The sequence below is a fragment of the Rhinatrema bivittatum genome, chromosome 9 (assembly GCF_901001135.1).
Source record: "Rhinatrema bivittatum chromosome 9, aRhiBiv1.1, whole genome shotgun sequence".
NCBI lineage: Eukaryota > Metazoa > Chordata > Amphibia > Gymnophiona > Rhinatrematidae > Rhinatrema > Rhinatrema bivittatum.
This window is the reverse complement of record NC_042623.1, coordinates 236,094,021-236,109,520: the sequence shown is the minus strand read 5'-3', so window position 1 is coordinate 236,109,520 and position 15,500 is coordinate 236,094,021. Positions and strand designations below refer to the sequence as shown.

At 47.7% G+C, this 15,500-nt stretch overlaps 1 protein-coding gene across 1 annotated transcript in view; it reads right to left on the bottom strand.

Annotated features, from left to right (window-relative positions):
- The window catches only part of MCF2L2 (MCF.2 cell line derived transforming sequence-like 2), a 774,003-nt gene that overhangs the window by 518,838 nt on the left and 239,665 nt on the right, over nt 1-15,500 (bottom strand). The window contains 1 exon segment of the mRNA XM_029615373.1: nt 13,145-13,163. Coding sequence (XP_029471233.1) covers nt 13,145-13,163 — 19 coding nt within the window.

Below are 15,500 nucleotides of genomic sequence, written 5' to 3'. Positions count from 1 at the left end.
GGTTAACTATTCAGTGATAGAGTTCCCCAGTTAAATCCCATTGAATATCCTACTAAAGTTACCCGAGTAGCTTCCCACTCTCTGGGTGCCCTGGAACCAGCAAAATTTGTCACAATTACACTATAAATAACTAAAACTAATAAAGGAAATTAATAAATGTGCAGTCCCTGCCCCCAACTTCTTTTCAGCATCAGAGCTTGAGGGGAAGATCATGGACCATTTTTGCTCCCATACTCCCCAGGTCTTCCCACACAGGAGGAAAGGACAAGCCTCTCAAAACCCTTAGTGTTATTTGGAGGTCTTCTGTAACAGTCCACTACACCTAAACACACACTACCACTGTATGTGGTATTCAAAATAAAATTATTTTTACCGATAACTTGATTGCAGAAAAAATATATCGCAGTGGGTACGTTTATGTTTAGTGCACATCAATACAGAAAAATACAGCTCCACGAAATCTCAGTCTCAGTTAATAGTATGTCTGCACACTCTGCAGTAGATACTTTTGACAAGGAAAACCCTCCGTAGGCACTTCCTCAGTGGTACTTGCAGCTCTCTGGAATCCAGTAGATTGGAACTGGTTCTCCTCTCTAGACAGATGAGCCTCTGACTGATGTGGTCCTTGGACAACAACTCTAGAATGGCAGTTATCCCAGGACAAGCAGGATGATAGTCCTCACATATGGGTGATGTCACTGGACGGAGCCCTGTCATGGAAAACTTTCTGTCAAACTTTCTAGAAACTTTTGACTGGCACACTGAGCCCACTGAGCATGCCCAGCATGCCATGATCCCTCGAGCCACAGGGGTCTCCCTTCAGTCTTCTTTTTTCCACGCTGCAGTTAGCCTTGCGGTGAAGGAGCCCTGTGTGATACCTCACACATTTTTTCCTCACGGAAAAAGTTGAAAAATTCTCAAATTTAATTCCCTTCATAGGGGTCTCCCATTTTCCATCGATCGGTGAGTACATTTTTGTCGCGGTCGATACCATTCAGACGTTTCTTGTCAGAAAGCAGTCAACGGCTGTCCGGCCTTCAAAATGACAACAGGGTTTAAAAATGCCCAAATTGCCCTCACACCATGTCCATCACCGACCTTCATGTTGAGTGTGTCCTGTGTTTGGGCGAGGGACATAGTGTCACCACACGTCCACAATGTGCCGAAATGATGGCCAAAGGCAGACAGGCCCGTCTGGAGAAGATGGAAAGCCTTTTTCATATTCAGCTACTTCCATCGATGTCGACATCAACACAATTGTCACCGGCAGGTGCGGCTAAAAAGTTAGTAATTAAGACCAAGCGGCGTCCCGATGGCAGCGGTGACCGACCGTCCCCGACTCCATCTTGGTCATCCATTAAATCGACTTCGGTGCTTGAAAAGAAAGGCACCGAAGCATCGGCACCGACGGACTTCTACCCCTGATGTCGACTCAATTCTTGGAGCGGTTTCGATACCCATCGAGCCTCCACCGAAGAGGGCTAGAGTAGAAGAGCCATCGATGCCCTCGATGCCTCTTACTCCAAGGCGGTTCACACCGATATCGGTGCGGGATACTGCGCCACCACTGGGACCTGTGGAAGAGCCAGTTCCGCCTTCTCTGCCACCCCCTATAGCTCTGACCTAACCAGCTATGTGAGGAACTGGACGGTTTCATCCGCCAGGCAGTAAGGGAAGCTCTACGAGACCTTCATCCATCAGTGCTGATGCCAGCACTGACGCCAATGCCCATACAGACACCGATGCCGGCACCGATACTGATGACAGACCCATCGGTGTTCACTCTGGTACTCGCTAGACTAGATGCCCTGATCGGTGCCTTGCCGATGCCACCAAAGACACCAATAGATCAATCAATTCCTGATCCTCAGGATGATGATGCCTCAGATAATTCACCAATGCCTGAGCCAATACTGGGACCATCGGGAATTTCTCAACCGAGGCGCCTGATTACTCCATCGGTGCCATCGATGCTGCATCAACCTCTATCGATGCCAATGACAAAACTATCGATACCTTCACATCCTTCGGTGCCATTTTTCATCCCTCACTCCACTCCTCCACGGTGTACTTTATCAGACACATGGGAGGACGTGGACACCGATTCTTCCTCATAAGATATATTATCAGATCCATCTCCACCAGAAGTAAGAAGGAAGTCTCCACCCGAGGACCTCTCCTTTTCCAATTTTGTGAAAGACATGTCAGATACAATCCCTTTCCAGTTGGTCACTGAGGAAGACATGAGGCAAAAAACTGTGGAGGTTCTAGAATTTGTAGATCCCCCTAAAGAAGTACTTGCCATACTAGTGGCATGAAGTCTTCGTTGATCTCCAGCATAGGCTGTGGGAGCATCCTTGTTCAATTTCACCAGTGAACAAACGGACTAATGCCACTTACTTGGTCCAACATATACCAGGTTTTCAAAAGCCTCAACTCCCTCACCAGTCTGTAGTGGTGGTGGAGTCCGCCCAAAAAGGATCCAAAAGAATCTGCCCTCATTCATCCATGCCTCCTGGCAAGGAGCAAAAATTCCTAGATAGTCTGGGATGAAAATTTTTCCAAGGTTCCATGCTTGTCTCCAGAATTGCATCATACCAATTATATATGATGCAATACCAATGAAATTTGTGGAAACAGATGCAGGAGTTGTCTGAATCTCTTCACTGATATTATTCATAAAGGCCTAGAAGTAGGTAAGCACGAAGTGCGTGCAGCCTATGACTGCTTTGAAACATCTTCCAGAATGGCAGCAACGGGGATTAGCGCCCATAGATGGGCTTGGCTAAAGGCTTCTGACCTCAGGCCTGAGGTTCAGGACAAATTGGCAGACCTACCTTGTACTGGGGACAATCTTTTAGGAGAAAAGGTACAAGATGCTGTTGCACAGCTCAAGGAACATAATGAGACACTGCGACAACTCTCCACTGTTCCAGCAGAGACTTCATCTTCTGCAAAACGCTCAGCCAGAAAAGATACCAGGAAACCTTATTACAGACCACGAAGGTATTATCCTCCAGCTCCTCGTAGTAGGACAACAAGACCAACCCAAAGAGGCAACCAAGGGCATCCAGGCCTCAGCCTCCCCCTCAGACAGGCCCGGCATCGGGGTTTTGAAAACCTGCCAGAGAACAGCAGCCACTCTGTGAACCCAATCCCGGATGTTCCGGTTGGATGCCAAATCTCCTTCTTCCTACCCAATTGGTTAAAAATCACAACAGATCAATGGGTACTATCCATAATAACACAAGGTTACCATCTGGATTTTCTCACAGTGCCCAAGGACTCTCCAGCAAAATCCCTTTGGGTACACAAAGATCATACCAATCTTCTGCAAAAAGAATTATCCACCCTCCTGAGAGCCAGGGCTGTGGAACCGGTTCCCTGACCTCAGCAGGGCAGAGGATTCTACTCCCGCTATTTTCTCATTCCAAAGAAAACAGGAGGCCTACGTCCCATATTTGACCTCCAAAATCTCAACAAATTTCTACAGAAAGAAAAATTCAGGATGGTCTCCTTAGGCACCATGCTTCCCCTTCTTCAAGCAGGAGGTTGGCTCTGTTCTCTGGATCTTCAAGATGCTTACGCTCACATTCCACTATTTCCACCTCACCGCAAGTACCTGCACTTCCTAGTGGGACATCAACACTTTCAATACTGGGTTTTGCCTTTCGGGGTATTTCATCTAACCTGGGTACCCGCTCCTTGGGGGCCCTTTGCTTTCTTACAGGTGCCTATCTGGGATACCAGGTACTCGCTCCTCGAGGGCCTGCGCTCCCTGCTTTGGTGCCTGCAAACTACTTCTGCCTGCTGGGATCTACATCTATACAGCTACCAATTTAGTGAGTAATCTATCCTTTATCAGTCTGTCTCATCTACAGCCTGCACTGGGAACCTTCAACTGGAACTCCCTATACTATTGTGTGCTGCTAACATCTACCATTGTGAGATGGGTCTCCTCTGCCGAGGGTCCCTGGACTGCTACCTCAAGATCATCTCACTACTGCCACCTCTGTTGGTATCATCCAGCTGTATAATAATAGACAAATCTCTATGTTTGCGTGTCTCGAGTCTAACCTAGTACTGTGGTTCCTCACGGAGCTCCTCCCCGTGGGTGTGTCCACCACCACTGTACCCAAGAATCTACTCCAACACCTCAAAACCATAACACTTTGCTTCGGTGTTTACTGAAGAGGATGTTGGGGAGGTACCCATACTGGAGAAGTTTTTCATGGGTAATGATTCAGATGGACTGAACCAAATCACGGTGAACCTATAAGATGTGGTAGACCTGATTGACAAACTGAAGAGTAGTAAATCACCTGGACCGGATGGTATACACCCCAGAGTTCTGAAGGAACTAAAAAATGAAATTTCAGACCTATTAGTAAAAATTTGTAACTTATCATTAAAATCATCCATTGTACCTGAAGACTGGAGGATAGCTAATGTAACCCCAATATTTAAAAAGGGCTCCAGGGGCAATCCGGGAAACTACAGACCAGTTAGCCTGACTTCAGTGCCAGGAAAAATAGTGGAAAGTGTTCTAAACGTCAAAATCACAGAACATATAGAAAGACATGGTTTAATGGAACAAAGTCAGCATGGCTTTACACAAGGCAAGTCTTACCTCACAAATCTGCTTCACTTTTTTGAAGGAGTTAATAAACATGTGGATAAAGGTGAACCGGTAGATGTAGTGTACTTGGATTTTCAGAAGGCGTTTGACAAAGTTCCTCATGAGAGGCTTCTAGGAAAAGTAAAAAGTCATCGGATAGGTGGTGATGTCCTTTCGTGGATTACAAACTGGCTAAAAGACAGGCAACAGAGAGTAGGATTAAATGGACAATTTTCTCAGTGGAAGAGAGTGGGCGGTGGAGTGCCTCAGGGATCTGTATTGGGACCCTTACTTTTCAATATATTTATAAATGATCTGGAAAGAAATACGACGAGTGAGGTAATCAAATTTGCAGATGATACAAAATTGTTCAGAGTAGTTAAATCACAAGCAGATTGTGATAAATTGCAGGAAGACCTGGTGAGACTGGAAAATTGGGAATCGAAGTGGCAGATGAAATTTAATGTGGATAAGTGCAAGATGATGCATATAGGGAAAAATAACCCATGCTATAGTTACACAATGTTAGGTTCCATATTAGATGCTACCACCCAAGAAAGAGATCTAGGCGTCATAGTGGATAACACATTGAAATCGTCGGTTCAGTGTGCTGTGGCAGTCAAAAAAGCAAACAGAAAGTTGGGAATTATTAGAAAGGGAATGGTGAATAAAACGGAAAATGTCATAATGCCTCTATATCGCTCCATGGTGAGACTGCACCTCGAAAACTGTGTACAATTCTGGTCGCCACATCTCAAAAAAGATATAGTTGTGATAGAGAAGGTACAGAGAAGGGCGACCAAAATGATAAGGGGAATGGAACAGCTCCCCTATGAGGAAAGACTAAAGAGGTTAGGACTTTTCAGCTTGGAGAAGAGATGGCTTAGGGGGGATATGATAGAGGTGTTTAAAATCATGAGAGGTCTAGAACGGGTAGATGTGAATCGGTTATTTACTCTTTCTGATAATAGAAAGACTAGGGGGCATTCCATGAAGTTAGCATGTGGCACATTTAAAACTAATCGTAGAAAGTTCTTTTTCACTCAACGCACAATTAAATTCTGGAATTTGTTGCCAGAGGGTGTGGTTAGTGCAGTTAGTATAGCTGTGTTTAAAAAAGGATTGGATAAGTTCTTGGAGGAGAAGTCCATTACCTGCTATTAATTAAGTTGACTTAGAAAATAGCCACTGCTATTACTAGTAACAGTAACATGGCATAGTCAGTTTTTGGGTGCTTGCCAGGTTCTTGTGGCCTGGATTGACCACTGTTGGAAACAGGATGCTGGGCTTGATGGACCCTTGGTCTGACCCAGCATGGCATGTTCTTATGTTCCTCTCCAGGGATGAGTAAAGGCGCACTCAATAAGAGCGATGTCAACCTCAGTAGCGCACTATCGTTCAGTTCCAATTGCTGAGATTTGTAAGGCTGCAACATGGAGCTCCCTTCACACATTTGCAGCCCCTTATTGCTTGGACAAGGAAGGACGACAAGATTCAGCCTATGGACAATCTGTCTTAAAGAACTTGTTTCCAGTATGATTCCAACTCCTTCCACATCCAACCTGCTGTGATTTCAGGCTGCCTCATCTTTTCCAACAGTACACCAGTTGTTGTGCCTGTTGCACCAGTTGTGTGCTGATGGTCCACTACAAATATGACTCAGCCTGTAGCTTGCTAATCACCCATATGCTAGGAATATCATCCTGCTTGTCCTGGGATAAAGCAAAATTGCTTACCTGTAATAGGTGTAATCCCAGGACAGCAGGATGTAGTCCTCATGAAACCCACCCACCACCCTGCGGAGTTGGGTCCGAAACGTTTTATTTTATTTTTTGCTAACACTTATTGCTACAAACAAGACTGAAGGGAGACCCCTGTGGCTCGAGGGATCATGGCATGCTGGGCATGCTCAGTGGGCTCAGTGTGCCAGTCAAAAGTTTCTAGAAACTTTGACAGAAGTTTTCCATGATAGGGCTCTGTCCAGTGACGTCACCCATATGTGAGGACTACATCCTGCTGTCCTGGGATAACACCTATTACAGGTAAGCAATTTTGCTTTCCCCAAGCATGGCAGTCCTCCTTATGACCCCAGCTGTGGAAGCCCATTCCCTTTAGACACTTGAATCAATCTCCCTGGGTATTTGAAAAATAGAGAAATACCTTTCTCTTCCTCAAGACTACATCTGGTTCTTCAGGAAGTCTCAGTGGCCCCTTGGACCCCAAGACAGGTGACTAAGGCAATGGCAAAAGCCAGAAAGATGCTTGCCTGCATAAGAAGAGGCGTGGTCACCAGAAAAAGGGAGGTGATATTGCCCCTGTATAGGTCCCTGGTGAGACCTCACGAGTTCTGGATACCATACCTTCCAAAGGATATAAACTGGTTGGAGTCGGTCCAGAAGGGAACTACTAAAATGGTCAGTGATCTTTGTTCTAAAGCATATGCAGATAGACTTAAAGATCTAAAGATGTTTTCCCTAGAGGAAAGGTGAGATAGGGAATTATGATAGAGACATACCTCCAAGGTTTCCATGCAGAGGCAGCAGGCCTCTTTCAAAGGAAAAGAAGCTCTAGAATGAAGGGATGAGGGTGAGAAGGGGGTCAACACAGGTGTAATCTATGGAAATATGTTTTTATAGAGAAGATGGTGGATACATGGAACAGCCTCCCCATGGTGTTTATTTATTTATTTAGAAACTTTTTTATACCGATATTAGTGGTTACATCATATCGGTTTACATCGAGCTAAAGGTAGAAAATACATAGAACAGATCTGATGTTGGTAGAGACCACCACCGCACCAGTCTTGTATTTTTATTTTACTGCTTCCTAGCCCTAAATATAAAGTTCTGGAGCCAGGTCTTAAAATCAAGCACATCACAGGAGCCCAAAATAATGATGTTACAATGCTGACAGGTTTTACCTGTAATGTTCCTTTTAAAACCACTTTTTGAGGCTGCTTTTAAATCTTAAATCCTGGCTTTCCCTGATCATTTTAACCATGTTTACTCTCTGAAGTTTTAATTTGTTTTGGTTTTTTTCCTCTGTGTGTTGAGGAGACTTTGAGCATAGGCTCGATCGTGTACAGCACCATGCATCTCTAGTAGCAGTAGGGAAATAAATAGTAGTAAGCCTAGAGCGAAAGCAGCTTCACTCTGTTAACAGACGTTTATTTTGGCACAAGGCTCCTGGTTTTCACATTTGAAAAGCTTCATGCTCTTGTTTAAACATAGTGCTCTTTATCTTCTTGATGATAAAACATGCTCATCAAGGAATCAGTCAGGAAGGCTTTTAAAATAAAAGCAGAGGAAAGAATGCCCACATCCTCCTATAGCAGTTTTGTGCAAATAGCCACACAGAGCACTTGTGTCTGACAGCAGACTTGCAAATGGTCAAACATGGGTCAGCTTTCCCTATGCAAACCGTGAGAGGAGGAGTCTGGTCCCCACTGATTACTTCTACCAGTGGTAAACAAAGAAAGCTGCCCTTCTCCCTGTTATTGCATATTAGATCTGTAGTAAGGCAAAAGATTAAAAGCCAGCACCTTAATGAGGGAGGAAGGCATGAAGGGGAAGCAGGGAAAGGATCATTCTTTGCCAGGATCACGCTTTTCCATTGAGAGCAACTTCACGAGCCCTTGTGAGTCACATAAAAATCTCAAAATGAATTGGCGATTCCAATCTGTTACGTAGGGGGTGTTTCAGTGTGCCCTTGGGCCTCAGCCCGGGCCCCGACCTTCAGGGCCGAGCCGAGGGTTGATGGTGGCTCTGCATGGCTGACGGGCTGACCCTCTGCCAGGCCTGCAAGCTCCCAAGGCCAACATCCAAGGATGTTGGAAGTTGAATGGTCCTCCGACCATTCCGAGCTCTTTTGGACCTGCCGCTTGATCGGCATTAGAGCAGCAGGCCTGGCCTGAGGTTGAGGGCAGACGGAGGCCTTGACACGCAGACAGGACTATGATCGATGCGACGGCATCGCTGACAAACACTTAGTTGATGCGACGGCATCCTTGACGAAGACACTGGGTTGATGCGACGGCATCACTGACAAAACACTTAGTTGATGCGACGGCATCCATGATGGAGACACTTGGCTGATGCAACGGCATCACGGGCATGACGAGGAACTTAACATCCAAATAGGCAAAACACGAGGCATGGACATTGGCACTGTCTCTCAGGGCACCCTACTCACCCGCGGGACTGAGTCAAGGACCACCCTGTCCCACTGCGTGCCTACACAGCCCTTATAGGCTGGTCACGGACCACGAGGAGAACGGGACAGCGCAGGAAAGATCCAGGCAAAGAGGGACTCCAATGACGAAGCCGGTGTCACCCGAAGCTCCCTCTAAGGCTGGCGGGAACGGAGGCTCCGGAGCGCAGGGACACTTCCCACCTGCAAGCCACCTCATTCTCGGGCACACACCATCCGAGAGCACCGGCTTACAGGAACAGAAGTCTCAGGAGCACCAGACGAAGACGCAGGGAAGAACATCCTGGCAGGAAGACACATCAGGACGTGGAGGAAGACGATCATGACGAGACATCAAACATGGACTGGGACCTCAGGCAGAACACCAAGACAGGAAGACGTGGAAGAAGGCAGACGAGACGAGGAACTCCACGAAGAACAGAAGACCTTACAAGCTCTGGCAGGCAGGAGCCTCCAGAGGGAAGTCACAATGATGCAAGGCCACGAACAGACTGACGAAGCAGCCCTTTATAGGACTAGAGCAGGAAGTCCACTTGAAGGTGGGGCCAGCACACTTCCTGTGCCTGGCCCTTTAAATCTGGCAGAGAGGCGCGGGCCGGCGCCTAAGGAGCAGGAAACAGGGGCTGTGCAGGACCATGGCCAGCGGCCTGCACAGCGTCTGTGTGTCAGGAGCAGGCCCTGATGTCGGCAGCGGCTCCAGCCGCTGCGGGGAGCCCTGGGGGCGGCTCCAGCCGCCGGATGGCACCGGGGCTTGCGGCCTAGCGCCGTGAACATGGAGGAAGCGTCAGGGGCTGTCCCCGCCCCACGGGAAGAGGCAAGACAGCCGTGGTTCTAACCGCGGCGGCCTCCGGGCCGCGAGGGGGTGTTAGCAGTCCGCGGCTCTGGCCGCGCAGGAGGCCCGACGGCGGCGTCCTGCCGCGTCGGGTGAAGAAGCAGCATGGGAAGGTGAGTCTGCTCGCGGGAAAACCCGCGGGCAGCAACGTTCATAACACAATCATTTGGAAAGCTGAAGACATTTGAAAGTGAGCCACTGCACCAAGCTTTTGTGTAAACAAAGGTGCAGGCTGGTAGCTGAATGTGCTCTGCTTCATTATGCTGATCTGGGCATTCATCCATTGGTGGAATCCGTGAAGATGTACATATATATTCTGTAAATATTGACTAAGGCATGGATTGTCCACAAATAAAGACAATTGCATCAATGACTGACTCATTATTTAAATAATCGCCTTTTGTCTTCAAGAAAGAAAGAGACACTGATCGGTCGGTTCTTCAGCCTCGACATGCAAACTGTTTTATCAGTGGAAAGAGGGAAACATACATGTTGGCAGATATAAAGCCAGTTTCGCCTGCCCAGTTTCATTCCTGCTGCAGTGCCATAGACCCCTGCTGCCATCTGGATTTCCCAATCCAGTAGTCTGCATTGGGTTATCCTAGAACACTGTTCCAGGCATCCACTAACTTTTCCCTGAAGATATGTTTTCTGCTGTTGCACCTGAGTCTTCTCTCTCCCCCTTGGAGCCTTATATTATGACCCTTTTTAACATCTTTATCTTTTGAATTGTCAGTCAGATTATACCTTTGTTGAATTTAAATACCTCTATCATATCCCCTTTGTCCCTCCTCTCCTCTAGGGTATGAATATTTAGGTTCTTAAGTCTCATCTGAGAATAAAGTGAATAATTTAAACTTGGCATGTGCTGAAATGGACAAGCAATTAGGTTGCACAGACTATACAGGACTTCTCAAACATACTGAGGGCGATATTCAGCATGACTTATCCAGCTGAGTGGCAGTGGCTGAATATCCGCCAGGGATCAGCAGCTGCCACTGAGCCAGATAAATGGCAGGCATGGCAAGGGCATTCTGGGGAGGAGCTGAGTTAGCCGGATAATTTATCTGGATAACTCTGGTCGGCCCATAGATCTGTCCTAAATTTAGCCAGATAAACTTATTTGGCTAACTTTAGGATAGCTGGGTATATTTAGTATATATATATCATAAAATATATTTAGTATATTTAGGGACCAGGATACAGGGCTGGGTGATCAGTGAAAATCTGGAGATTGAGGTAGAATGGTTTTTTGTTATGCTAAAAGGGGACCCTTGACATAGGAATCCTGAGTAAGCCGCTGGGAGATCCTTGGTGCACATTTACACCACCAATTAGGAAGCTCAACCAGTTTGCTGAAGAAAAGGACACCTACCCAGAATGAAAAACCCTTACTGTATAAAGAATCATCTGTAACTGCACACTTATTTAAAGATGGATTTTAATTTACCTTTAACTAATCAGTAAAATATTATTTAACACCCGGGGCCTGGTCCTGCCTATTCTTTTACAGTAACTCCCTCCAGGAGTGACCATAGCTATATAATATACCCAAGGGATAAATCACACCACTGTCTAGGCCATAGACAAGAGTCTCCCCCCATAAAAAGAATCCACCTCTGGGATAGAGAGCTCAGGACCTGGGAGGAGTGCTAGCTGGTGCAGACCGGAAGAGAAATAAATTAGTTTGTGTGCTCCGGGATTTAAAAAAACCCTGCTAAGAGTTACATCTCTTTTTAAAAGGATTATATAAAATGCATTCAGTTAAAAATAGATTGAAAAATATCAGTTGTCTTGATTGGCTAAAAGAGATTCCAGAAAATAACCTAGCACTTTTTTGACCATTAGGCCTACCTGCTGGTAAGGCACCTCCATGCTTGGTTTTGTGACCGTCATAAAGTGATTTATGTGAATATAGGTTTAGAATGCTTGACCAGTAAACATGCGACAGCTGCAGGAGGACATTTGGGGCTGTGGTTTTGTTGAAACCAAGGCAAGTAGGGTGCACTACAGTGTTTGGCTCCCCCGCCCCTCCTGGGATTGCCTATTTTAACAGCAGCTAAAATATGGCAGTTTGCTTCCCAACGCAGTTATATTTAGCCACGCTGCCCAGGGCAACTTTCAAGCCCAGGGATCTAGGCATCTAACTTTGTGGAGTTAGGAACCAAGATCCCTTCGAAAAAAGTCCTCCTGATGACTACAGAGATTTTCAAGGAGAAACCATTTCTAATAAATTTCAGTTAAAACACAATACCACTCCCAATTGCAATAAGGCCTGCAATTCTCCCAATCAAACTCGATTTTGTACCTTTTATTTAAGTCCATCTCCTGTTCACATTGATTGTTTTGTGTTGCGCTTCCCGGCCGCATATGCTCTGCGGCTGGGCCTGCTCACCTCTCCCGACTGTCCACGAGCTCAGGCCTCCCTTCCTCTGCCAGTCCTGGCCGTCCCCGTCACTCTCCTCGGCCCGCTCCGACTCCGTCAACATCGCAGGCCTCACAGCAGAGCTCCCGCTGGGGCTCTGCGTCTAGCGTCTCCTCGGCCCTGCCCCTAGGCACATGCACGGCCGACCTCCTTCAATTTAAAGGGCCAAGCGCGGGAAACCCGGCCGGGTCGCTCAGTGATGACATCATCCCCGCCTAGTATATAAGCGAGGCCCCGTCTCTCAGGACCTCGCCTTGGCAATCGGGTCGATCACTTTGTGATAGCAAGTTTGCCTTCCTGCGTTTCCTGTGTCTCCTGTTCCAGTTTCTTTGTTCCAGCGTCTCCTATGTCTCCAGTCCCAGTGTCTCCTGTGTCTCCAGTCCCAGCATCTCCTGCTCCTTCATCTCTCCATCCCTGGTAGTACCATTCGGACTGATCTCACGGTACTGACCTCTGCTTGTTCTTGACTACGCTTTGCTCGCTGCCTGCCCTGACCTCTGCCTGGAACTCTGACTACTCCTTGATCGCTGCCTGACCTGACCTCTGCTTGGAACACCGTCTACACTTGTCTACCACCTGGAACCCGACCTCCTGCTTGACTTGACTATGTCTGATCTGACCTCTGCTACCGACCCTGCCTGGCTGACCACTATACTCCAAGGCTCTGGCCTTGATTCTCGCTATGGATGTGAAAAAACAAAGCAAGACCGGAGCCTCGGAAAGAAAATTTATTAATTGATTATACACAGCCCGACTCTGGCCAAAGTTTTGCCTTTTATGGCTGCAACAGGGACTCTTGATTAAAGTAAAGTACATAGTATATGTCTGGGCACCATATATGATTATGGGATGTATTCACTTGTTTAATCACTTGTTGTATGATTTGGTGGCTACTCCTTCAAAGCTCAATTGTAAGGAACGGCAATATTTCTCCAATCAAAAATATCAAAATGGTAAGTCTTCTTTCCAAGGCTCCGGTCTTGCTTTGTTTTTTCACATCCGTGGCTTTTCTAAACCGCTTACCGTACTGTTTTGTGGGTCCTTGATTCTCACTATGCACTTGGACACTCTGTTTTGGCCTCCTGCGACCTCTGGACTTCCTTGTCTAAACACCGACCATGCACCCTTGTTCGTGGTGGGCACTCCCTTGAACCTTCTCTCTAGGAGACCCTGCGAAGCCCACCTAAGTCCAGGTGGCACAGGTAACCAAGGGCTCAACCTGAGGGATCCCCGGGTTGCTATTGGTGAAGCTCCAGTTAACCTCTGCCTCCTCCTGTGCTCCGCCTCCTGGTGGCAGGCGCTCTCCGGGTCTGACCAGAGGGCTGTACCAATCCTGCACCAGGCAACATTTTGTCTATGTGTTTTACTAAATGAGAAGTTTCAAAAAACCCTCAGTTTTGAAAAGTCTTGGAAGTAAGTGCTTCTCTTTTGTAGAGGTTCCCCATAACCTTTTGAAACTTTAGTAAAATTATTGTGTAAGCCCTGGCCTATAGTATATTTCCTTCCCTTTTTTCTCATACACTAGCACCCCCAGCTTAACTTACTCAGAAACCACAACACTTGGATAAGCGCATTTCATATACTGTCATGCCCCTTTCTCCTTCCAACACAGACAGGCAAAATATTCTTAGATTAAAATTGAATAAAGTATATATCACAGGGCAAGCCTGGTGACTCAGCCTGCAGAAGGTTCCTGGTTCAATCCCCAGGTCAAGCTTTCTGCTCCCTGGCTCAGTTGGAGATGCTGCAGAGGCAGCATTCACAGCCCCTGGGCTGGGGGAGCAAAGCAAGGGAGTCATGGTCATCGCACAAGGGAGATGCCTGACGGCTGGATTTGGGTCTCATGATTCCAGGGTTCCATAAGGAGACCCGGTGAATGGGCCAAGGTCACAGGTCTATTACTGCAGTGACTTGAGGGGGGTGGTGGACAGGGGCCACTACAGATCAGGCAAAAAATCCTCGGGTGGCTGTAAGTGAAGGCTTGTACCCCTGAATCTGATCAAGCTGTAAGTTTCAGAGGAGGAACAGGAAATGGCTCAGTCAAAAAGTATCTATCTACCTTATAAATGGCCTGTGACCGACGGCCCGCAAATGCGCAGTAGAGACCAGCTCTACCGCGCATGTGCGGGCGAGCACGTCGCTCTGAGGCAGCTTCAGAAAGAAAAAAAAATGGCGGCGTCCAGTGGCAGCAGCGGCGGTACCGGCAGCGGGCGGCGACGGCGGTAGCGAGCGACGGCGGTAGCGAGCGGCGGCGGTGGCGACAGCGGTAGCGGGCGGCGACGGTGGCGACGGCGGTAGCGGGCGGCGACGGCGGTAGCGGGCGGTAGCGAGGGAGGGAGAAGAGAGAGAGAGGGAGGGACGGACTGAGTGGGAGGGAGGGACGGAGAGAGAGAGAGAGTGGGAGGGAGTGACTGAGTGAGAGGGAGGGATTGAGTGAGGGGGGGGGATTGAGTGAGGGGGAGGGAGTGGGACTGAGTGAGGGGGAGAGGGGGGACTGAGGGAGGGAGTGGGACTGGGAGAGAGAGGGAGGGAGTGGGACTGAGGGAGAGTGAGTGGGACTGAGTGAGTGAGAGGGAGGGGGGAGGGAGTGACTGAGTGGGAGGGAGGGATTGAGTGAGGGGAGGGACTGAGGGAGGGAGTGGGACTGAGGGAGAGGATGGAGGGAGTGGGGACTGAGTGAGAGTGAGTGGGACTGAGTGAGTGAGAGGGAGGGAGAGAGGGGGGAGTGAGTGAGACTGAGTGGGAGGGAGGGACTGAGTGATAGGAGAGGGAGGGTGGGGAGGAGTGGGTGAGGGAGGGGGTGGTGAAGAGTGAGGGGAGAGAGAAAGAGGGGGAGGTGAGAGACAGAGGGATGTAGCCCGTTTTAACGGGCTTAACGGCTTGTATATATATATATCACAGCATAAGGTCCAGTGTAGGGAACATATTTCTTGCCACACACATTATGAGTGGGCTAGAGCAAGGGTTATACTTTACTACATCTGTGCCAGTCAGACTACCAAAAATTATCAAATAGGTCATTTCTTGGCTCTTTTGCCTGCTTTTTGTACTCTCCTAAGTTATGTTTCTTTTTTTTTTGTCCTAATATTTCATTTAGAAAATCTGCTTAGATCTCCCTGCGAAGACACTAAAACCACTGCACTTACTCTTGAATGCAGTGGCTCGCTTAAGCGCAAGGACCAGTTTGCACCAGTTTTAATTGACCTTCACTGGTCCCTAGTTATCCACCGGGTTCAGTATAAGATTGATTTCTTCCTTGGCCTCTCCTTAGTACAAGGCACTGCTACGTGTGTATTGCCCTCCTCATCAGATGAGCTCTCTTGGATATTCCAACACTACAACATGATCCTCGCTCGGCGCAATGCAACAAGGGACTCTTCCTTTTCAGTTGCAGCCCCTTTTTTCTGAAGCTCCTG